The sequence below is a fragment of the Hoplias malabaricus genome, chromosome 8 (assembly GCF_029633855.1).
Source record: "Hoplias malabaricus isolate fHopMal1 chromosome 8, fHopMal1.hap1, whole genome shotgun sequence".
NCBI classification, from domain to species: Eukaryota; Metazoa; Chordata; class Actinopteri; order Characiformes; family Erythrinidae; genus Hoplias; species Hoplias malabaricus.
The window spans coordinates 34422418-34447120 of NC_089807.1; the positions used below are offsets into that span (position 1 = coordinate 34422418).

The 24703-nt window shown below is 38.0% G+C and overlaps 2 protein-coding genes across 4 annotated transcripts in view; one reads left to right on the top strand and one right to left on the bottom strand.

Moving 5' to 3' along the window:
- Positions 1 to 4986, top strand: part of marchf5 (membrane-associated ring finger (C3HC4) 5) — a 37240-nt gene extending 32254 nt beyond the window's left edge. Inside the window, exons 3-7 of one of the 2 annotated variants that reach the window (XM_066678664.1) lie at positions 731 to 861; positions 1464 to 1647; positions 2481 to 2647; positions 2886 to 3012; positions 4285 to 4975. In XM_066678664.1, coding sequence (XP_066534761.1) covers positions 731 to 861; positions 1464 to 1647; positions 2481 to 2647; positions 2886 to 3002 — 599 coding nt within the window. In that variant the 3' untranslated portion in view covers positions 3003 to 3012; positions 4285 to 4975. Of the gene's footprint in view, positions 1 to 730; positions 862 to 1463; positions 1648 to 2480; positions 2648 to 2885 lie in introns of both variants that reach the window. The other variant, XM_066678663.1, reaches the window with a different exon arrangement.
- A 215-nt stretch (positions 4987 to 5201) lies between these two features.
- The window catches only part of ide (insulin-degrading enzyme), a 35457-nt gene continuing 15955 nt past the window's right edge, over positions 5202 to 24703 (bottom strand). For both annotated transcript variants that reach the window (XM_066678656.1, XM_066678657.1), the window contains exons 13-26: positions 22806 to 22908; positions 22053 to 22175; positions 21646 to 21728; positions 21096 to 21240; positions 18227 to 18337; positions 17189 to 17309; positions 15754 to 15845; positions 13312 to 13423; positions 11801 to 11968; positions 10612 to 10884; positions 10240 to 10301; positions 9821 to 9893; positions 8599 to 8666; positions 5202 to 8458 (exon numbers count right to left, since the gene is read on the bottom strand). In XM_066678656.1, the coding sequence (XP_066534753.1) occupies positions 8363 to 8458; positions 8599 to 8666; positions 9821 to 9893; positions 10240 to 10301; positions 10612 to 10884; positions 11801 to 11968; positions 13312 to 13423; positions 15754 to 15845; positions 17189 to 17309; positions 18227 to 18337; positions 21096 to 21240; positions 21646 to 21728; positions 22053 to 22175; positions 22806 to 22908 (1630 nt within the window). In that variant the 3' untranslated portion in view covers positions 5202 to 8362. The remainder of the gene's footprint in view (positions 8459 to 8598; positions 8667 to 9820; positions 9894 to 10239; positions 10302 to 10611; positions 10885 to 11800; positions 11969 to 13311; positions 13424 to 15753; positions 15846 to 17188; positions 17310 to 18226; positions 18338 to 21095; positions 21241 to 21645; positions 21729 to 22052; positions 22176 to 22805; positions 22909 to 24703) is intronic.

The window sequence follows — 24703 nt, forward strand, 5'->3', positions numbered from 1 at the left end:
AGTTTTTGAACATAAACCACCGAGAGAGAACTGCAGTTCCCCACAGTAGTAAACATTGTAAACAAGTTTTTCTTCAGTAGCATTATAAAAAGAACCTTTAATGCTAAATTACTGCACAGCATCTGACTGTCCTTCCTTAGGATTTGAACTGTGCCATCAATAATAAAGTACAGTGGAGTGTTTGAAAATTCACGGGCATGTAGACCTACACACACTACTTGCCCTGTACAGGCACACTACCTTGCTTTTTCGACTAATAGCGCTATAGCTGCTCTTTATCGTAGTACAAGGTTTCAATTGTAGAACAGGGTTCTCAAACTCAGTGCTTTGTGATTTTGTTGCTCCCTGCACTGTTACCCAATATCTTGCTGAAATGAGGTTTGAGTGAATTGGTCATTGCCATTGGAGCTAGGAAAACACCTTACTCGCTAATATAAGGAAAGAGAAACCTTAGCATGCCCCAGCAGAAATAACTGTGCCAAAGGGCTATTTGCTGCCCCCTGCTGGAGAGGCAGACTCTAGTCAATATCCTGTTATTTTACTAGCACTTTTCTCTATACATTATCTTGTCCTCAGACTATTCCTTCCATATTATTTTTAAGCCCACTCTGTCCACTTAGTGGTCCTAACTATGTCCCCATCTTGTTTTTAAATACATCACATTAAATGGTTTGTAACTGTATATATATATTAAAATATGCAGTTTACATGTATGTCTGTATCGCCACAGGGCCAGTGGTCTATGTGCTGGATCTGGCGGATAGGCTCATTTCCAAGGCTTGTCCATTTGCTGCAGCTGGAATCATGGTGGGCTCCATCTACTGGACTGCAGTCACATACGGAGCCGTCACAGTCATGCAGGTGGGAAGATGCCTACACCTAGTCACAGTCATGCACACACACTCCATCTTTAAATTCAAAACTGTGGTGCACGTACTGCCTGAGAGATTAATCTCCTTTGTGTTGTTGACAGCAGCTTTGCCCAGAATGTCAGCAGAAAGACGGAACAAAAAAAAATCTGTGCAAATAAATCTTAAAAGAATTGCAAGATTTATCTGTTTATCCACAACTACATTACTATATTTCTCAATCAATAAAATGGCAAAAACTGTGAGAAGAATGCTAGGGTTGCACATGTCAAATGTGTTTGTTTTTCTGCATTATGGCACCTACATAAGCCTCACATGACACTTAGCTTATTGGAATAAGGCTTTGTAAATATCTATATAGGTTTAGCCATAATTTTTCCACCACTTTCTGATATAAAATGCCCTTAAAGCAGCCTTTGCTGGTTAATTAATTTTGAAATAAGCTTCTACACGTTTCAGTAGGTTAATTTCAGTTGTCAGGAAAGGCACTTTTAGGTATACACATCAATGCTGCCTTTAATTTAAGTGTTACTGGTAAACCGGTAGAAGTGATGTAATGTGGTTGGTGGTGTGTTTTATTTTTTTTTATGGCAGGTGGTGGGACATAAGGAGGGCTTGGATGTGATGGAGAGGGCTGACCCCCTGTTTCTACTCATTGGCTTGCCCACTATCCCTGTCATGCTAATTCTAGGCAAGATGATCCGTTGGGAGGATTATGTACTTCGCCTCTGGAGGAAGTATTCCAACAAGCTGCAGATCCTCAACAGCATCTTCCCAGGTCAGTGTCACTTGGGAACTGTAGGGCGCTTTCTCCTGAAATTAAAGGTATCTCGAGTTGTGGGAAGATCTGTGAAGGCTTTACGCTAGATTTTGGAACATGTGCAGTGAGCCACATAACTACTCATGAGATGATGGATGATTAATTCTGGATCCCAAACACTACAGTTTTCATTTTTTAAATATAATTAGATTTTTAATATAAATAAAACTATTTTAATATTATTTGAATTAGTTTTTAGTTAGTTAGGCTTTTTACGTGCGAGTATTTCATGCCAGATGTTCTGAAATTTAAAGGGAACATATGAAAGACTTTTCAGTGCATTTACACATTAATTTGGTGATGTAGAGCTCCTACCAACACTAACACTGAAATAAAACAACTGTCCGTCGTCATGTGGTCTGCTCCAGTCTGAACACGTTCAATTAAAAGAGCTATAGTGATTTTGTGCAGCATGCAGACATTGTAGGATTGTCCCATTGCCTCATCTGATTATCTCTAATTACAGCGCTGGACCTGTGGTTATGTGAGTGCGCAAATCAGAAAAACTGTTAAACAGAGCATAACAAATTGTATGGAGATGTCAAATTGTTGAGTGGAAGGAAAAAATAACAGAAGAGAACCAGACTCCTCACGCTGAACTTAGCCGTGGCTCATTGTCATTTAAAGGAACAGGTGCTGAAACGGGTCATTCCCAGCATGGTTGTTTAGACGGGAAGGTGAAGTGCTGTGTCATTTGATCCTTGTGGTGTTAGGACCAAATCATCCCAGATGTTTCTGGAAAAACATGTGTAAAATTGCTGCTTTAAAGACTTTTTCCTTCTTTATTGTAGGGATTGGTTGTCCAGTGCCCAGAATCCCTGCTGAGGCGAGTCCATTGGCTGATCATGTGTCTGCTACTCGTATCCTGTGTGGAGCCCTGGTCTTCCCCACAATCGCCACTATCGTGGGCAAACTCATGTTCAGTAGTGTCAACTCCAACCTGCAGCGGACCATCCTGGTAAGCACACCATCGCCATTTCAAAGCAATGACCTCCTAAACAAGAGTTACAGGCTGTGTAGTGAAGTAGACTCAAGATTGTGATCTCAGATTACAGTAACTTCTCTAAAAACCTACATTAGCAAATGTCCTAAAGTAAGAATATTTCCTTTGTGATTTTTCTAAAATAAGTATTCGTCTTATGAATGTCATGCACAGAAGAAAACAAAATGACTCATAACATGTTCTGTCTGTACAGGGTGGGATTGCATTTGTGGCAATTAAAGGGGCATTTAAGGTGTACTTCAAACAGCAGCAGTACCTCCGGCAGGCCCATCGTAAGATTCTCAACTTCCCTGAGCAGGAGGAAGCCTGAGTAGAGCAGAGTGAGTCAACCGAGCCCCCTTACAGACTGAAAAAAATCACCAATACCTCCATGCCACATGCACCATCTCCTCTGTGTGCTTGTGAGCTACAGAGTCAATACTGCTCGCTGCTGCTGGGATCAGCTTGATCCTGGTAACCATAATTTAAGAGTATGTATTTGAAGCTAGTAGGAGTTGTCTGAGTGATGGGTGGTGCACCACACTGATAGCACACCATGTAGTCTACAGAAGCTGATAATGTTTTGTCCCTAAGAATGTGATTTTTTTTTTTTTTTCTTTCTTGTTTTCCCTCTTCCCTCCCTCCCCGATCTCATTTGTGATTCAGACACATTCTCTTCAGTTATCCAGCAATTAGAGCTGGGAGAGGTTCCTTCTGTTCTGTATTTTATAGGTTGTGGTATTTTTAACCGAGTGGAATACATGTAACTCAGTTTTATGTGAATAAATGACTGTTTTTTTATTACTTTGAAATTAAGACTGGAAGTGGTGTTTAGACTTTATTAATGAATCACTGACTGCTGTATAACTAAATTTCTGAAAGCATTTATTCATATTCCCTAAATACTAAGAATGTCCACCTAAGTTCCTGGACATGTATTAAGCCAAATCTCTCACAGATTTACACTAACAATGGATAATTTTAATCTGTGACTGGTTTTAGTATCTGTTCAGAAACTTGGCCCCAGACCTTGAAATAGGAACTGCTGAGTGCTGAGGTGAATATGTCAATCATATACAATGGTGGTGATAGCTCCTGATGAGTGTATTAGCTTTATAGCCTTATTCTTTATCTGTGATTATCAAATGTGTGGGGTTGAACGCGTTTAATAACCAGCACTGGGTGTATAGCTTAAGGCTGATGGTCCTCTAAGGGTTGTCGTCTTTAATTCGTAATCACAGGTGGAAGACTACCCCCAAAAAGACATTTTAATTAACTTCTTTGCTGTTCTAGTCAGATTTCATGTTACTTAGAAGTAACAGCTTAAGGCTAGCACTAACATTTCAGCTATTTTAAGCATGATCTTAAAGAAAAAAAAAAAAAAGCCATCAGGATTGCTCTCTCATTGCATCACAACGTTGGGGGGGATGACTCAATCAAAAATCACCGGCAGCGTGTGGACAGCAGTTGTGGGTGAGTTTGTAGCACCCTCTCAACCTTCCCTATGATTTGTAGATGCGCCATGCTTCAGGACACTCCTCACTGAACTGGAAGTGTCTAGTCCGATCCAATTCTGTTGATTACTGCTGAAATGGCCTCTTGTTTTTTTAAAGGTGGTGAAGAGGTCACTGCTGAATTGCTGTAGAACAGTTTGGTTCTTCACTAGAGGAATGTGTAATGTGGCACAAAATGACCAGGATATGTGGCTTATATAGGGTATTTTGCCAAAAGCTGTGAAAGCATTGTGACAATGGTGAAACATGCCAGATGTGCCAACTGAGGTGAGTGGGTAATTTCAACTGATGATTTCTGGATTAAAATTTTCCATGTGATCACTACTAACATTTGTGCATCTGTGATATGATCGTACCAGAGGAAAGGGACATGTAACCATCAGTGTATTACATAAGTATAAAGATTTCCTTTTTCTTGTTTTGTTATTGTGTAAAAATAGCATGCCAATGACACCATTTTTTTTGGGAGGGGGGTTTGATCAGTCTATAATGCTGATTGTATACATTTTAATTTTTTTTAAATGTAAGGCATCTATAAAAGCACCAGACCCTTAATAAAACTAACCCCTCTCCCCACGCACCCTTTTACTGAACTCAGACCCATTCAGTAGTTTTATACACATTTCATTCTCAATATTCTATGAAATAATCGCTCAAGGGTCTTCAAGTGGAATCTATTATGCCAAACAAACAATTGCTGTATAAATGTATGCATTGTAAATAGAGATGTTGGAATTTACAGTTATGTTTGATTTGTGAATAAATGTATTTTTCCAATGCTTGACTTCTGTCTTACGGGCTTTTTCAGCATCATAGGGTCTACCCTAGTACTACTGCTTTTCTAAACTGGATTTGTAACCCTCAACAATGTATTACCGCATACTTGTCTGGCCACCCAGCTTCAACAGTAAGGATGCACTGATGATGAATATTATCTTCAAATTGGTTAAGAATACAAAGCCCAGTAAAACCCTTTTAAAAACAAGGAACCCAGGGTTAATTTAATTCATTTTAATCATATTAAAAGACAATCTCTATCACGCACCAGTACCATATATTTACGTCAAACACCACCGGTCGATGGATTTGAGCCTGATTGAATCACTTTTCCCTGACCAAGTGATACCGTTTTATTTTCTCAGCTATAAATGCTTGGGGAAGGGAATTCAGACATTACACGAGTATCTACTGGCAAATACTTATCAGCTGCGTTTAGAAACAGCTTAAAAATCATGCTTCTCTTCCAGATTCACACTGCAGACCAAACCTGGATCCTTCCAGCAATGGAGAGTTCTCTTTAGAAACTTGGTGTTAATTTAAAACACTGCTTCTGTTAAGGTTCTACAGACATGAGGAGCAAGGCGCAAACAAGACATTGCAAACATGTTATTCCACATAATGAAAGGCAAACGGAAAGCAGTTTTTCATGATTTCTCCATTAGCATAACTAACTTGATGAAAGCAGTCTTTCAGAGTGATTTGATGTGAAAAGCTTTGAACTAGACAAAAGGCATTGAGTCAGTGTAATTATTTATATTTTTTTTATAAAAGGTAATAAATATGCTGCCTAATGCCTGAAATGTTATAGCAGTTATGAGACAAGGTTTTTAATCTAAAGCATACCTTTTCCAAATGTATATTTATGATGGAGATTTACAGGGAAATTTGGTGTTAGATAAAGTTTTTCCTCTTAAATTAGCACTATTTTGCCACCATAGACTAGACTGGTTGTGGATAAGACGTCACAACCCTTGGTAACTATCATTTCATATCAATCCCCTCTGAAAAACAGTTAACACCGTAATTCAATTATGCAAAAAAATCTATAAATAAGAAGATAGTAGGATTTCCCTCTAAACGCGAGTGCCTCTCCTCAGAATGTGCACCATTTCTGGAGCCACAGAATCTTGTACCTGCATTAGGGTGAAGTGGTACATCTTTGGGGACAGGAAAAGTGAGATGCCTGAGTTTCTACATCATAGTGGTTTAACATCTTAAAATGCTGCACATAGTTATGTAAGAGTAGCACAGGAAAGTCATAAGTACTGATAAATTTTGTGATATACTAAACAGAAACCATCCTGTCATACAACTACAAATGTCAGTGACAGTACAGTTATTTTGTGACTTTTGAGAAAATGCAGCATTACAGTTGATTGAACAAGCCTGAGAATGTCCAGGAGATCAAAACAAAGCTGATACTCGTAAGAATCAAAAAGGAAAAAAAAAAGTCTGAAATGGTTTGGCTTGGCAAGGCTAGTCTAGACCTGAGAGATAAGGTCACGAGGGTCATGTGACTCTATGCTTAACCAACGTGCTCGTATATTTAGCAGTGTTTCTTAACATCACTGGCCTGATTAGACTTCATAGCACATGCAGAACCTGCTCCAGAGTCCAGGAAAAACTCCAGCAGATCCCCATCGCAATTAAGAATTTAAGACACGAGCAACAGGTACTGTGACATTATTGCTTGTAAAAAGTCAGATGCATATTTACATTAAGACTTTAGTTGTCCAGCAACATTGCAACCCCACCCCCCCAACCACCAATTCAACCGTATTAAAGGGCAGTACATGGACACCCATGTTGATTTCTGAGCCTGCTTAATGATCGAGTCCAGTAAGCATCATCTAAAAACAAAAATAAAATAAAAACAGATTTGGTTCGGAAGGCTCAAATTTAAAATGCGGCCTCGGTCAGACTAAGCCAATAATTTACAGCCTGTGACTGACCAGCCTCCAAATACACAAAAGACGACATTAGTACAGATAAAACTGAGAAGCGAGGAGAAATGGTTAGCTTTTTTTTCTATGATTTCAAGACCTTGGGAAAAAGTTGCAACAAAAATAACAAATGAAAATTATATTTAAAAATCATTTATTATAGTTCTCCTTCAACCGCAAATTAAAAACCATAATGGAGCCACCTTAAGCAGGCCAATGTCATCCTTAAGAAAGCAATCTGGTAAAAGTGAAGTTCATGCCCGTCTATTCAGTAGCCTAAAACAGCTCCTCCAAAGCAATCCAGCATGTAACTGGTTAAAATAAAATGTCAGATTTCAAAAACCTGATTATAGATTAAAATATTTCTTTCTTAAGGCCAAAGTATTGTCAGCGCAAACTATTTGTTGACAATTTGCTGCACAAGCTTTTGAGTGATACATTTTTGGGTGAATGGGCTAATGATTAAGTACTTATCCCTGTTTACTCAAAGTCAAAGGAATCCATTGATGCCACTTTTTCCTGACTGCATGCAGTTTGAACGGTGTAATAAATTCAACACCCTTCAACCCAGTATCAAAATACCAGCCTTTCCAGTCATTTTCATGTAAGCCTCTAGAGTACATCTGACATCTATTCTAGCATTACCATCTGGTAATTTTCAGCACCTACCTTCTAGCTAAGTAGCAAAACCATTTATACGATGCCTCTGCCTTCACAAAGCTTAGGTAAATGAAATGTGCCCCATGACCTGAAAGCAAACAACTGACACTGATTTGTTTACATGTGTAAAATGTAATAAATATAGAACAGAAAAGCAAACCTCACACCTTATGATATATATATGTCCCTGCATTTGAGAAGAGCTCAGCTCCTGAAGACACCCTTCTTATTCTACTGAAAGTTGTCAGCATTTAAACTGCACACAAAAGGTTAAAAAAAAAAAAGTGACATCAATGCATTTATCAAGTTCTGGGTAAATATAAAAATGGCATTAATAGCCAAAATATTTCTCCATCAGGCAGACAAAAAAAATATTTCTTTCCAGCATGTAGGAAATTAAAGATTAAACCTTTCATTGTGACCAAGCATTAAGTAAAAATGTCTCTGTGGTGGACACAACAACTACATGAAATATTCCTGATTAGGGAAATATGAATTTTGTATGTTCTAAAACAGTCTTCACAATGTGTGTTTACTCATTGCACAACTGACATCCTAAGTGAAGTGACTTTACGCAGCTCCTCTGTGACTGAGCTATGATGTAGAGCACTGCTAACATGGTGAATTACCACTGCTGTGGCTCTGCTAGATTACACACACACACCCAAACACACCAAACACACTCAGCCCACTCCCACAGTCAGAAAACGGTGTTAGTTGCTCCATCCAAAACTCAGGATAATGTTGTGCTGCGTGTCTCAGCCAATCCCATGAAGCACTGTAGCTAGTGCCACTTACAGCTTGGCAGCCATGAAGTTGATGTGAGGTTTAGCGAGTGGGAAGAGAGGCAGACTTCTCTTAAACTCAGTCATGTCCTGCACCAGCACCGGCTGAAAACAACAAAAAAAAAAAAGGTTCAAATGATAGGATTATGCCTGTCATTCAACATTAACCACTGTTTATTGGAAATAATATAACTTAGCCATTTTAGTATTGTTCAAATGTGTTTGTAAAATATCAGACAGATTACCTGAGGCAGAGAGGGAGCAGGAGCCAGATTAACATCATTCTGAGCAGGGAATTCACCCACCACTGGGCCTGACAGAAGATGTAATAAAAAAAGTTGAAGTGAAAGGAGGATCAAAATTTAATTTTACAGTTTCCCCATATGTCAAAGTTAGATAGTCAAGACGTGATTGATGTCCAAACTTTGCTTCTTTCGTTTTGCTTTGGAGCTATGAGACTAGCTCCACTTTTATAGATAATATTATATAGGTCTGCGCTAGTTTGAAACTTAACTAAACCTGCAATTTTAACACTCATTTCTAGAGTGTGCATATTATTTCAGGATGGATTTTAAATGTTATAGTACCACTGCTTGTCAAGCCATATTGGGTGGGTTGTCAGTTTCAAGTTCTACTTTGTTATGAAGAGGACTGAGAAAACAGTTATGTGGAGACAGCTTTTGCTGTTGCAGACCTAAACCATGTAAAATGGAAAAAAGGGAAGTGTTCTTACAGTGTTTGCTGTTAGCTCTAACAAGCTTTTTTTCATTCAAAGCTCCATAATCTAAAAACATACTTTCTGCCTCTGTTTGACAGACCCACACAAACCTATAATTGTTCAAAACATTTTTTCTTGAAAATAAAATTGTGACAAATGCAGATCAGATAAATATTGATTGAATAATTTGCTTGGGAATGAAATGCGTTTTTGGCCGTGTCTGCTGTGTACACTCTCCATGCAAACACACCATCCCACCGATAGTGTACAAAAGGCTCTAATACTGACTAAATCTCTCAAGATTTTTTAGATGCTGAGAGATAAGCTCAGAATATATATTTTTTCTGACTTTATTTTTTTTTTTACTTTTTCTGACCACCACAGGGATTTATATCACCTGCTGTGACTTTGGCCTGTGCAGTACCAGGAACTCTTTCAAGATGTTTGATGAGTTAGGGTTGTGTATGAGATCCATAAGTAATCAATCAATTAAGGTGTTAAACTTGCAAATGAAACCACAATTAATTGCTTGCTTTATTAGCTTTGTATCCCTAGTGCAAAGAAATAGGGTCAGTAGGGAGTTGGGTCATAACATACTGTTCAGATTGACTACATTTCTAGCAAATGTTGTAATTTTATTATTACTGCTTCAAATCAATATCAAATAATATAATACCACACTGACTCAATTTATGCACAGAGGCCAACGATGATCAGTTTCTCACTTACTAAGCCTGGTAAATACTTACAAGAGTCCATTTCCCGAGACAGCACATGCACAGAAACCTTGTGCCTTTTAGGAGCATCTATAGCCAACAGGTCCTACAGGGTTAAAAAAGAAAAGAGAGAGAAGATAAGAGCAGAAAGTAAGAGCTGAGACAATGCAAATAGATTCTGCACCATGTTTCTCCCTTCCATGTAAATGAAGGAATTATCAGGCAAGAGAAAAACAGCTTCACCTCTAGGCAAGAATATAATGGGTTTCAGTAAGGTTTCTCCCCTGAGACACATAAGGCAGTGGGAGATAGGTGAGAAAGAAGGAACAGCTCTCTCCTCGGTTAAATTGCACCTTGCTTAGCACAAGGTCTCACATCAGCTCTTACTGTAAACATGTAAAAGGTTTGTGCTATTGAGATAATCCTTGATACAAAAGTAGTGTGTGACTTACCCTGTAAAACTGCATAACGTTGTCCTTCATTAAAGTCTTTAGGTAGGCAACCTCAATATTATCTGTAGATGAATATATATCATGTTAAAAATGCTTTTAATACATGTTAAAAATGTTTGGAAAAAGAAATAAACCTTTGTATAATTTATTATTTAACTAATATCATGTACATAAATACACTTATAAATGCGAAGGCATGTGTTGCAAGGACTGCAGATGAATGTTTTAGGATAACCACTCATTTCCAGAGACATTTAGTTTACTTAAATAAATGGATGAATGAAAGAAACAATCATTTCAGAAGAAGGTGATCCCAAACTAGTGGCAGAGTACATCTGAATTCAAGTTCAGGAGAGTGAAGCTGCTCCTCACCTCTGTCAAAGTTGTACTGCTGGGATATGATCTCGCTCCAGTACTTGGCACACTCCGCTGCAAGTTTCTTGGGTTTGTCCAGGCGGCGGATGGCTAGAGCTTGAATGTGTTTCTGGAAGGCCTCCTCACCCATCTCTTCCACACTCTTCTCCATGGTCTTCAAGAAAGCCTCCACCCGTGACTCCAGATAGTGAGGGGCCTTCTCTGACTGGATGATGAACCTAAGCCCCTGCACTCCATTTGCCCTTCGGGGCCCGCTGAAGACAATATAACCTGCAGGAAAGAAAAGATTGGACTTACAAAGGCGCACTCATGTCAAAATGAAAAACCCAACCACTGTTACAGCAAACTAAAAACTACATTTACAGAAAATTAAAATTTCGGAGTGGATGCATGTTGACGGGCATCAGATCTAGTTTAAGGCATTTCATCAACTAAATGTTATAAACCAAATGATTTAAATATATTATTTTTAGATTTACATGACCATACATTTTTTGTTTAACTTACTATCGGAGTAGTGCTAGGAGGTATGACCAAAATTTTATATATTATTTTTCAATACTATGTCATTTTTTTCCTCTTCAAGCATAACGTGTTAACTGCATTAATTGCGAGAAGAATTTTTGCAGTAGTATGTTTAAGAGTACCCTACTACACTGTCATGAGAATTGTATATTGGACCAAAAAAAAAAACAAATTCTACATTATTACAGGTTTGCATGGCCCCACAGTTATAATCAATTTTCAGAGGGTAGCACTAAATTAGTGAAGGAATCATATGGCATGACAGTTGTAGTGAAGATATAGAAAACTTTATTTAACACATTTTTCAGACAACTTCAAAACTATAGACTAATTTGCACAACTTATGTAAACCAGCTACACTCTGTTAATGTTATCAATCTCTCACCAGTTTTGTTTTTTATTGTTTTAGAAAGTTTTACCTTCATTCATTTCCAATGCATTTAAATAAATAAGAGGCATTTAGATATAAAGTAGCCAGGGCTGCTTGTCAGTGGTTGTATTACACTGAAGTATCATCATTAAATAACAATATTTAAACATAAATAATAACAATAATCATAAACAACAACAATGTTCAACTCCCAGCAATAATACTATTGATACTTTATCTCGATCAATTTGTGTGTGTGTGTGTGTGTGTGTGTGTGTGTGTGTGTGTTACCTAGCTGCTCCTTGGTGCGCAGTGTATTGAAGCAGGGCTCAGAGATGATCTGGCAGAACAGCTCAAGCAGCATGTTGTCATGGGTGGTCTGCATGTCTGTCTGGTAGTAGATCTCTATCCCACAGTTATTATGGACCTCATTCCTCTGCTGGTAAACATACCACCCACCTGATAACCACAGAGAACTGGACTTAGACACAGGAGCCATGACAGACACACAGACACATACATAGATACAGAACACACAGGCACAGAAATAGACTTTTGATAATAAGATTTTAAATCATGTTTCAAGGAAACGTGAATCTTATATAATACAAGCCTATAAAAGTGGAATTCAGCAGTCACATTTTTATCACTGGCAAGTGCAAGTATTCCCTCAGAACAAAACTGTGACATCTTACATGCCCTCCCTCCACAGTGCCATTTTTGAACTAATAGCAACACACCACCTACACAGAAATTTAATTCAGACCTTCAATTCAGCACCAAACAGCTCTCTTTCTGCAAATTCAGCCAAAAGCTCTCTTCTCTTACATCAGAACTAGTTTTAAATTAAACACGCACACACCATAATGCCTAAAATAAGTGAATCACCACAGCGAAGGAACGCTAACCCAGCGTTTTTTACTTCTTTATGGCAGATACATCACATAGATAAATTAATAGGTGGACATTCTGGTTTGTGAAATAAACATCAACAAATGAAATGAATGACTTTAATTATTGGAATTTGTGTTTTCATATCAAGGTGAGGAAAAACAGTAGTCAATGTGTGTCAAAACTGTAAGAAATCTGCTAAATAAGATGGGATTTACAAAAAACAAAACACAAAACAAACAAAATACTTTTTGTTGATAATTATATATATTTTCTTTCCGTGACTTGATCCACAAAAAAATGCCATGGTTTTGGTTTCAAGTCATATTCATGATGTGTTTATAAAGTATGAAGAAAAAACCTGGAGGACCATTCGCCAAGTGTGGTGATTCGGTTTATTTTTGCTTGTGGTAGTAGTAGTGCTATCAAAGTATGCATTTCATAATTTCTGCATAGTTAGTGGTAAAATGTAAAGTTTCATTTGATGTGGTGCATTGTAGAGTAAAGGTTTGCTTTGGAAATGTTCCGAATTATGGTGATAGGAAACCGACCACATTACAAAAATATATAATCGCTGCATGATAAGAAATTCTGTTTACATTATTAAGTGTCAAGTAAAGCCCCAATTCCTTTCAGAAAAACCTACATGCAGCACATCTTAAAAACAAGTACAACTGCATGTGAACCTATGTAAACAGAAATGTGTGTGGTCCAACAAAGAGATGATCCCTATGCTGAGTGAACTTTTGCTCCCTTAGAAGGAGGACACAGCTGCAGGGTATGTTACAAAAGCACTGTTAAGCGAGGTTAGAAATTTGGTTGACGTGTGTGTCTCTCTGTGATCCCATGTAGAGGTTGCACAAGAAGCATTTGTTAAAAGAAAGAAGACAACGTGAGGCTCAGTCACTCACCATCCGGCACCTGCACCTCTCTGTAGCGAATCAGCTGGCTAGGAAGTAAGGGTTTAGTGTGAGCATGCTCAATCAGAGTGTCCTCCACCATTTGCATCATGCTGAGAGCAGACTATAGAAAAGGGAAAGATAGACACACACATACAAGTCAACCACAAAACAAATACAACCCGTTTTATTTCATCATGAACATTATAAATGGATCACACGACTGCAAGTCATACTCTACAAAGCATTTCAATCCAATATGTTCAGGTTATTACAGATATTAATTGTAGGCAAGAGGAATGATAACACAGCAGACTGACTTGAATTTGCCATAAATTTTAAGATCCAGAAGACTATTCCTACACAGACGAAACAGCATTATGTGCAGTAAAATACTAGCACTAAATTTATCATAATACAAAAAAATAAAGTACATGAGGCTTGCAGGCAGTTTGGAAATGAAGAGAAACAACATATTTTAAAAAATAAATTTACTTTTTTCTTAATTATGAGTAAACATTTATTTAAAGTTTAAAATCAGGAAAGAAGCTTGGACTAAAAATTATATTTAGCTAACAGTTTGTCACATTATCAATATTTATCTTAACTGTTGAAGTGGTTCTGTTTTAATATATTGTTCATGAGAGACGCACATCCAGAACTGATTTGAAGGGAGAATAGGACAAAACCAGGAAAAAAAGAGTTTGCACACTATTTTTTCCCCATCCACACAGGCAGCTCCACTTACAAACGTGAAAGAACAGGAAAAAAAAAAGGTTTGACTGATTTCTCTTGATTCAGTATTCAAAACACACGGCTGTGAACAGGCCACTATTAAAGCTTTGTATGGTTGTCTTCGATCCATTACTTATTTTAAACAATGCAATTAAGTCCTTCTTTGTGGCAATGATACATACACCAGTCAGTCATTACAAGAAAATTACTTCCATGTGTTTGTAATCACTGTCCATTGTATTGGCTCTATATACGTACATGTTGTGCAACAGACAACAGGTAGAAATTAAGGCAATTAGCAAGACAACCCATATAAATGGAGTGGTTCTGCAGATGGTGACCACAGACCATTTCTCTGTTCTCATCCTTTCTGGCTGATGTTTTGGTCACTTTTGCATTTTGTCATTGTTGTCTCACCCCTAGAGGTAGCATGAGGCGGTGTCTACAACCCACAGAAGTTGCTCAGTTACTGCAGCTCATCCTGGAAGGCATATGAATGCGAGCTGTGGCAAGGCGCCTTGCTGTGTCTGTCAACACAGTGTCCAGAGCATGGAGGATATACCATTCGACAGGCCAGTACACCATGAGACGTGGAGGGGGGTAGGAGGCCAACAACCCAGCAGCAGGACCACTACCTCCTCTTGTGTGCAAGGAGGCAAAGGGGGAGCAGTGCCAGAGTCCTGCAGAATGACCTCCAGCAGGCCATTAAAATCCATGTTTCTAAACAGTCAGAAACAGACTTCACGAGGGACGTCCAAAAGTTGCACTTACAGTGCAACACAGTGCAGGGAGACTGGCATTTGCCAGAGAACACCAAGAATGGCAGATTCGCCATTGGCTACCTGTGCTCTTCAGGGATGAGAGCAAGTTCACACTGAGCATGTGACAGACGAGTCTGGAGATGCCGGAGAGAACATTCTACTGCCTGCAACATCCTCCAGCATGACCGGTTTGGCAGTGGGTCAGTAATGGCGTGGGGAAGCATTTCTTTGGAGGGACGCACAGGCCTCCACATGCTAGCTAGTGGTACCCTGACTGCCATTAGGTACCGGGATGAGATCCTCAGACCCATTGTGAGACCATAAACTAGTGCGTATTGGGTCCTGGGTTCCTTTTGATGCATGACAATGCTAGGTCTTATGTCACTGCTTTGTTGAGAATGGTCCAGCACCCAGATAATACCTGATTTGTTGCCATCCTGACCATTGCTTGACAGGGTGAAAGGGGGCTATAAATATGCAGAGCAATTGATAGACTATAGTCTGTAATGGAGGAATTACAAATTGCACCTATATGATAGAAAAGCTGATAAAATTACCAATTAGCATAGAAACAAGGTTGTCATATTATTGCTGTGGCTGATCAGTGTATGTGCATATTTCACCCAAAAACAAAATCCTCATGTAAAAAGTTAATTTTCCAACTCTTGGGAAAACAATCATTATCATCATCACCTGAACTGACAACACCTAAATATGAAGAACAGTGTAGACATTTTAAAAATCGTGTAGCTTAATTTGTGTCCACTTGAGCTTTAATTAGTGATTTATTTAGCAAATCCAGAGCTGAAATCGGTTGGCTCCGCTAACAGGTAGAATAAAGCTCTGTTTTCATTTATTTATAGAGATTAGGGGTAAAAGCTTCGCCCAACAATTGCCCCCTACTTTCATACACACTTCAAATCATCTTTCAACCACTTTTATCTACTTCAAAACAAACCTGTTTGGTGATGTTGCCATGCAGCAGGGTTTCAATATGTAACCGTGACAACAGCTGAGGTATGAAGGCCTTGAGGCGGGGCAGGGTGACATCTGAAATGGATTCAGGCATAAACAATCAACACAGAGCTATTCACAGTCATTATCAAGAGAGAGCAGAAGCATAGGTCGTCACCACCGTCTCTCACATGCACACAAAAACCAGAGCCTTAATACCAATCAGCAGAAACCTTTCCCCCTACTCCACACGCAATAATTCACAATGCCTTTTGAACACACACACTGAGGAATGGCCACTCTAAATTCACAGAGCGTATGACCCAGATTCAAAGAGAGCTGAATGACAGACATAGCATGGGATAAGCTATCAAGAGAAAAAAAGAGAAAACCACAGAAAACGTACACAGATACTACTCATTTTTTTTTTAAACTGCAGAAACATACTGTGACAGACAGAGAGATGAAACCAGTAAGACTAAAGGAAAGGAAGAAGAGAGATATTTGATCCTGACTAACAGAGCAGACAGCAGGAGAACACTTCTGACACAGGAAAGTGACGAGTGAGACAGGAGTACACTACACAAAGAGTAGTTTAAAAGCATTTGTTCTCACAAGAATTCTGTATTGATAAAAAATATGAAATCAGAGCACACTGAATACCCTGGCATTTAAAATTAATACCAACATGCACATAAGTCAAATTAATGCAATTGGCTTTATACACATAGCTTTCTATATTACCCATTCTTACACTGGTAACACTGAAGAACTACTGTAACTTGTAAGTGGCTGAAGTTAACTTGCAAGTATATTAAACACACATGCATGTGCCAATATTTTAATCAGTCTGAATTACCAAAGAAACTCAGCTTTGTAACTGAAGCTGTTTAGTTTTGTAACACAAAAACTCATCTCGCATTAACTGCTATTTTATAAAGTGCTTGCTTAAAATAACAAATAATAATTCACCTACATTAGCAATATATTCACTATATATACTATGCACATTTGCACCCTTAACAGGCTTCTTAATCAATCTGGAGTATATTGTTTGTGTGTTGTTATTCAATTATAATTTGAATAATGCAGTAAGAAAACGAATATGAAAATTAAATGAAATACCCTAATAGGACTACTGATACAGACATAAATACAAAAACACGATTGAAACTGAATTCACTTCACAGAGGAATATCATTTATAGATGTTCTTTAAGAAAATGTAAAAAGAAAATAATCCTGACATTTTAGTGCAGTATCCCAACAGAACATAAATATTTAGCTTCTTCACACTGTAGTAAATATCAAATATTTTTCAGTCTGATGTTTACATAAGGCAAATGTGTGCTCATACCAGTATATAGCAACACGGTAAAAACTGTTTTTATTGTTTTTGACACAAATCAATATATTTCTCAAAGTCTGTCCATTTCTCACCATCCAGTGCTTCCTTGAGCTCATCTTTGGTCCAGGCCACCTCAGTCATGAGCAGACGTAGGTAGTACATGGCATGCTGGTGAGGTTGTTCTGCTCGGAAATTGTTCAAGGACCTCATATACTGTGATAACACAAAATAAAATACAATCAACACTACTGCATCAATATTCCTAATCACTGCTACAAATTTTTGTCTTTCACTTGATGACAAAACAAGGGTAAGCAGTCATCACAGAATATGCAGACTTGCCAATCCTAGAGACAAACTCTGACACACCTGAATGTTTGTAAATATTTAGAGACTGAATATTACAATTACAGGGGAGTGTGTGTGAGCATATAGGTAAAAAAGGGGCATTTTTAAAAGCAATATTACCCAAAGTTTATACTGTCTGCTACAAAATAAGTCACAGGGAAATAAGGTGTGAGGAAGGTTGACAAGCTAAATCTCTGCTAAGCAACACAGATGCATGTTAGAGAAACACATTTCTTAAATTTTACCCCTTGTTTTTGAGTTTAACCAAGTAACAAGGTGTAGTGTTTAAAGTCTTCCCATATGAGACCAGATGACCCTTCAAGAGCATGATACCTCATCAGAAAACAAAAAAGTAGCTTTATAGCTGTGCCCATCTGCAGTAATGTCAGAACTCCTGGAGTGGAATATAGTTAAATTTAGTGCATCATGCTTTCAAAAGTGTTCTAAGATCATATATATATATATGATATGATATATTAAACTAGCATATGGATGATACTATGTATGTGTCTCTCTGGTCATTTTATGTTTGTATGTGCATTTACCTTTTATTGACTTTCTTCTTTTTTTAAACTTTTTTTTTTATTTTCATTTTTATTTTATTTTATTTTTTATTTTTATTATCTATTGTACAGTGTCCTTGGGTCACTTGAAAGGCGCTTTCAAATAAAAAATTATTTTTATTATTATTATTAGGCAAAACAGTATGGTAGGGCTAAGGGGTGAAGTGGGACTCACGAAGAGACAGAGAAAGACAGAGACAGAGCTTATAAATAGCTTACCGCCTCCTTGATGATGTCAAAGCGTTTCTCATCAATCTCAAAGGTGGCCATTTTCTCAATGATCTTCTTCAGCAGGATGTGCTGCTTGTCATTATAGCCCTTTACTGAGAGCTGAGAGGGAAACAAAAAGTGTCAGTACATCTGCAATGAAGCAACAGAGACCAAAATAAAGAGTTTGTGTATGTGTAGGTGGCTAAGAGTAAACCATAGAGAACTTGGCTGCGCCTTAAGGGATGAACATTGCAAGAGCTGATCTAAACCTAGCAGCAACTCCTGACATTCCTCAAAGCTCATTCTGACCAAAATATGGGGGAAAAAAATTAAGCAACCACTCTTAGATTTACTGAATGAATCTATGCAGATGCACACTGCATACGTCAAGACCTTATTAGTATTCTAGCCATCATTAGAAAAATACAAAAAGGTATTCCCTTCTCCTTCTTCCCACAACGGATGGTCTATCTAGTGAAAAGCAATAGAAATCTTTTTGTTTAGAAACATTATCTAGCTGTGAAAATCTGATTATATCAGAACTTTTTCATTAATTCACTGTCTGTAACCAGTTATCCAGTTCTGGGTCACGGTGGATCCAGAGCCTACACAAAATCTCTGGATGCAAGGTGGGAACACACCCTGGAGTGGGCTATATAGCAGTACATTGTATATTACATTTTTCACTACAGCAAAAGTAAAGCATTCATAAGCATCCACACATGGTGTACTGCAGTTATGAGTAGTAATCTTAGATATTAACACTGCCAAATCAACCACAGGAGGAACATTATTGTCCTAGTTCACATGTGCATACAAACGTGCAGAGTTAGTGCATGTGTTAGAGTGACAAGTCTGTTAGGGAAGCACTGTGCTCTTTAATTGCACCCCCCACCCCCCAATTTTTTTTTTATGCATGTTTATTTATGGTCTTGAGGCCAAGGTTTAACTTTTATGGTGGGTTGAGGAACCAAAATATAAAACTAACTACTAAAGAGGATCCATTTCAAAGCATGTTTTAAAGTTTTCACTACATGTTGTCATTCAAATACAAGAAAAAAAAATGTATATACAAAATTTTAAATGTCTCTTCTCAAATATGTGAGGGGTGGGATAGGTTACCTTGTAAGTTTCTAACAGACAAAATCCATTACCATAGCATGTTTGGACATAATGAATTTGCTGCACAAGAGGGGATTCTCAGTCTAGCACTCACCTTTGAGCAAAGTATGCCTTGCATTTCCTTTACTCATTGAGCCTATCTGTACCAAACGTGCAATTATTAGTCTCTGATTATTCCCTAAATAATACAGTATAACAACAATTTATAGTGTTAGGCATTATAAATGTTCATAGTATGTTAATGTTCATAATATAAAAATATTACAACATTTTTTATGAAAAATTGGAGTAGATATACAAGCAATCACACATTTTGGCATCCGCAGGAGTCTTGGAAGCAACTCCCCATGTATAATGCAGGAAAACTGTGTCAAGATTCTTATATATGCACAGATATTTATTCGTAACCCCAATCGTTGTGTGTTCTGCAGTTAGCTCATATCAGTGTGAAGTACAAGAAGATTAATAAGCATTTTACAGGTACACCCAATATGTCCCAAATACTGACCATCACCCTTGAAAATAATACAGCACAAAATTCAAATATTAATTTTTTTTCCCGTGAAGTGCCCTCTAGTAAATTTCTCACAATATCTTTTGCAACACATCTATGTACAAGTGATACAATTTGGAATGGATAATACAAATATAAAAAATGCAGTTTTAGATGTGCACCTCTAATATATATTTTAGACATGTATTTTGTATGTGGTTGGTGTTTCCTTTAAAGGGGTTTTTAAACATGTTAGGGTTTTTAAACATGTTATGAGACCCAAGTGGAAATACAAAAGCACGCAAAAAGTGAGTTTTGCATAAAATGTCCCCTTTAAATGATGGGTGTGCAACTATAAAATCAGTAATACCCAACTCCATTCAGTGCCTGCAAAGTTGTTTCCCCCCACCGACACCAATCATTGTGCGTCAGGTTTATGAGTAGGATGTTAATAAATTGAAGAACAAGTAAACGAGTATGCAAAGATCATTGACCAGGGTTGGATATTACCCTTTCACTTGTGCGGAAGTTTGAATAACATATTTTGAGTACTTTAAGTATTGAAAAGTAAAAAGACAAGCAGAGAAGTTGGAAAACAAGCCATTGCAGCACACACTCAAGCCTCAAGCTCCCTGCACCTGCTTCCACCCAGAACATGGGACTGGGCCATTGAAGTGCCGTACTTACGATGATGGCATTCATTGCTGAGGCTATGCCATATTTCAGCCCTGCCAGTCGGGCTGCATATGTATACTCTTTTAAATCATCCTTCAACAATATGAGAAATATGAAGGTCATGTTGCAGTGGAGGGGGTCTGCAAATAGGTAGCGACTACCAAAAAAACAACAACAAAAAAGATATTTGGGAAAGGGTGGTTTAAGACAATCAAATCAAATAATTCAAAAGAAATTTAGAAGGATAGTAGAAGGGGAAAAATACACAAAAAGAAACAGAAAGAGAGGGATCAAGAACATCTAAAAGAGTATGAATATGCAGCCTCAACATTGGCAAGACCAACAAATGCAGCAGTCTACTAATAGTAGTCTAACCATGAAAAATTTGTTCTAAAAAGTCAAGTCTTGGGCACTAAGCAGATCCAAAATGCTGGCAAATCATTCTCTCTCCTTTGGGATGTATTGTGTCAGAGAAGAAGGCAGCAAACTACTTCAAATTCACTGCTCTGAGCAATATAGTGGAAGTGGGAAGGCCATGAGGGTGGGATGATGCAAAATGTGAGGGACAAGATTAATTTGGATACTTACATACATCCCATAGATGGTATTTTGGAGGTCATAGTTCAAACCAGCTAGCTCGGCTGCATATGCATACTCGTTGAGGGAGTCCTTGAGGAGCTCAAGGTACAAATAGGCCATGTTACAGTGCAACGGGTCCACATAAGCAAAAGGGCTGTGGAGACAACACCAGTAATTAACCAATACTTTTTAGTTTCACAAATACTTGTGGTTCAAATTATTTATGTAAAAACCCCTGAGATAATAAGTCAAATGCAACTGTTCCGTAGCATCAAGCTGCACTACACAGAATCAATATGGTCTCATGACATATCATAGGATACAAAAGGCAGAATGTTGAACAAACAGTGACAACAAAAACATTTTACTAATCATGCAAATATCCATGGGGGCTATTTTAATGCCCTGGTTGTCTTAGCTTTTTAAGAGCAAAAATGGTACGTTCAGAAGTGCATCAGATAATAAAAACAAGACATAAAAAGAGTAGAGAATTTTGCAAGTCACAGTGTGCCAGACAGTATAAAACCATGTCTGAAGCTTCAAGACAACAGATAATTACCTGAAGAACTCAAAGTTCAAACATGCTTTGGGCAAGAAGAATTTGTCATCCTGCTTGAACCATACTTTACTCATCGCCGTATCCTAGAGAAAGATAAAAGTTTTCAGACTGTTTAATTTGCATTCCATGCACAAAAACCAAAAAAGAACAAGACTTCACTCAACATTTCACCCCACACTTTGAAGTAGTTTTCAAGCAGTAATAGAGTTTAAATGAATGTGAAAAGAACAGAAGAGAACTCAAGAGAGTTTCAGCCAGCAGACACATGACTGCTTCAAGCTCAGATCATTTTAGATAGTCCTACAAGTTCTGACTGCATCAAATGAAGGCTCCCAGTCACGCGTGCATGTCAGGATAAAACTATTTACCCCAGAAAAGGTTCAGAGTAAATCTTTTTACAGACACACCTTGATTAAAGTGGGATAGGACGGGGAGTCCTTCTCAAGGGGATAAATTTCAAAATTGGTGGGGATGAACTCATTCCTCATGGGAAGCTTGAATTTGCCGTTGAGGTCAGCATTCTGCCATTTCTGAAAGAGAGGTGTAAATCATAGTTAATGGTAGATCCCAGAGTGGAAGTGGTATTGAGCATAAAAAGATATTAGGATTTTATGAGATCACAGCAAAACATCTTGCTTTGCCAAAACGTATGGCATGCTTCTGTGACAGATAATGTCGATTTAAAAGGAATGTGGCATGAAATTATACATTTTAAATTTTATCTGATACACATTTGACAGACTTCACAAATGACAACAGTAGACTTTTAACCTGTTCAATAACAAATTTAGCTAAACTTCTTTAAACAATTGTTGCAGACATACAGATATATTACAGATGCTGTGGTATTACTGCTTTAACAGTTTTAAGGTCAAATGCACTTGCTTAAAATTGTAGTACCATAGTTCCCTAACCAGTCCTTACGGCCCCCAGAGATACTCCATGTTTTGCTTTAGCCCAATGCCCAAAATTCAAGAAAATAACAATACAGACCACCAACCCTCAGGACTGCTTTGAGAAACACTGTTTTAGAATATAGTTTATAGTGTCCAGATACCTTCTCCTCTTAATTCAGCAAAAGCAAGTACTGCAGTTGCAGAATAAAGAGGGTCAGGCAGCTTGATTGATCTACACTGCAATCTGAGAGAAGAGCAGCTTACCTTGATGACTTCATCAGAAAGTGACTCCTGTTTGTACTGTGTTCCATACCACTCTTCTGTCTTGTCAGTCTGTCCTTCAAAGGACTTGGAGACAACAGCAACCCTGAAGAGAAACCAGAATAGACCAGCATCGATACCTGTACAACAATCACACCAATATCAGTTTACGCAACATTGACATATTCCATCTATCAAAGTGTCTCAGAGGAAGGCCAGAAGACAGAAATACTGCTTTTAGCAAATCTGTTCTAGGGTAAGTGGCTTTCAGAACAAAAATGATTGCATTAAACTTGGAGAGCTTGAGTTTCTGGTGCACCAGGACAAGGATCGATGCTTTATATCTGGGGGGGGGGGGTGATTAAAAAAAAAAAACACCTCAGTGATTTGGGCTGCTCTGATCCATTGAGGTACTTTCAGAAAAATGACCTGCTATTCTGAGTCACCAGCATCAATCAATTGCATAACAAGCCCTAAAATTGTCAGTCTACAGAGAGTCACAGTGAATCAAAGCACTAACTCGAACCTCCTCTGTTACCAAAGTGAAAATGGAGTGTTAAGCCTGAAACTCTTAAACTGAACTTAATCCTGCAAAGCTAGAAGGCATGCAGTGATTAAAATGTGACCAGGTGACCTGACCCTCTGTCCCACGGCTATTAGCATGGATTTCCACCAATGTAACACTTTCAAAAGACTTGTGATTCTGTGTAGCAAATCTTAAAAAACTAGATTAGCTTTCAGTGAACATGACTGCTAAACCAATTCAACAGCCTGGACCAGTCATTTATAGCCATGCAGCAGTCTGCTGATCCACTTAAGTGGATTTCCAGAGAAGCTCACTTTTCATCAGCTTCTGCTTAGTATCTAAACTCCACAGTATTAAACTTCAATCATAAGCCCTAAAATTGAAAGGGATACATGAGATGCTATAAGCTGATGTGTAGGAGCTTCAGCAAAACCAATGCATGTTATTTCAATAAGGTGCGACACACCATTAACTATTAAAAATGTATTCGTGTTTATTTGTTGCACAATACAAATGAATGAGGCAAAAGCATGTGCTGCATGTTTCAGAAAACATCATCCTGAAAAGACTCCCTAGTATGACAACAATATTTCAAAGTGAAACCCAACAGGCTAGGCTGCAATGTGAAATCTGTTGATGTCTTGCCCTTCTTCCAGTCGACAGTAAGATAACATTGCCTGGGGTGTTATGAACCAATACTGACAGTGGAGCATTTCTCTTTTGAAGCTTCAGAGGAAATTGAATTCACAAGGCTCTCACATTCCAATGAATTTGGATGAGAAAAAGAGCTACTTTTCCAAACTAACACAGAAGCACAACCCCACAGTCTCAGAGAGCACACTTCAAAACCAGAAGTCCGCTACAATCCTGTGTTGCTTCAAGTAGCATGATAGGGAAAAATATATATATATTATGATTGACATTCAGAGTAAAAGGAGTATAAACATGAAGCCATATCTTTGAAGAGAGGAAAGACATTTACCCCAAGTATAGACACATCCAAATCACCCCTAAGGATGTCATGAATTGTGTCTAGAAAATAAAACATTTTAAAACAAGTGTTTGCATACAGATTGTGTGATACAATGGGTTTTGTCTAACCTTTGGGCTTCAGTTGAAATGGAAGTCTCGGACGGTAGCACGGACAATGACTACATTCCCTCAGTTAAGTGAATAAATAAATTAATAAAAAGGTATAACTGCAAATGTACACAGGGTCAGGGTACTGCATGTAAATATTTTTCAAGTAAGAAAATAATTATTCTCAGCAATATTAATATTACAATGGAGCTAGTCACATAACATGTAGACCAGACATTGCTAACTCAAACACAGCATATTATGCTGATTCCATCCTATATGAACAAATTAAAAT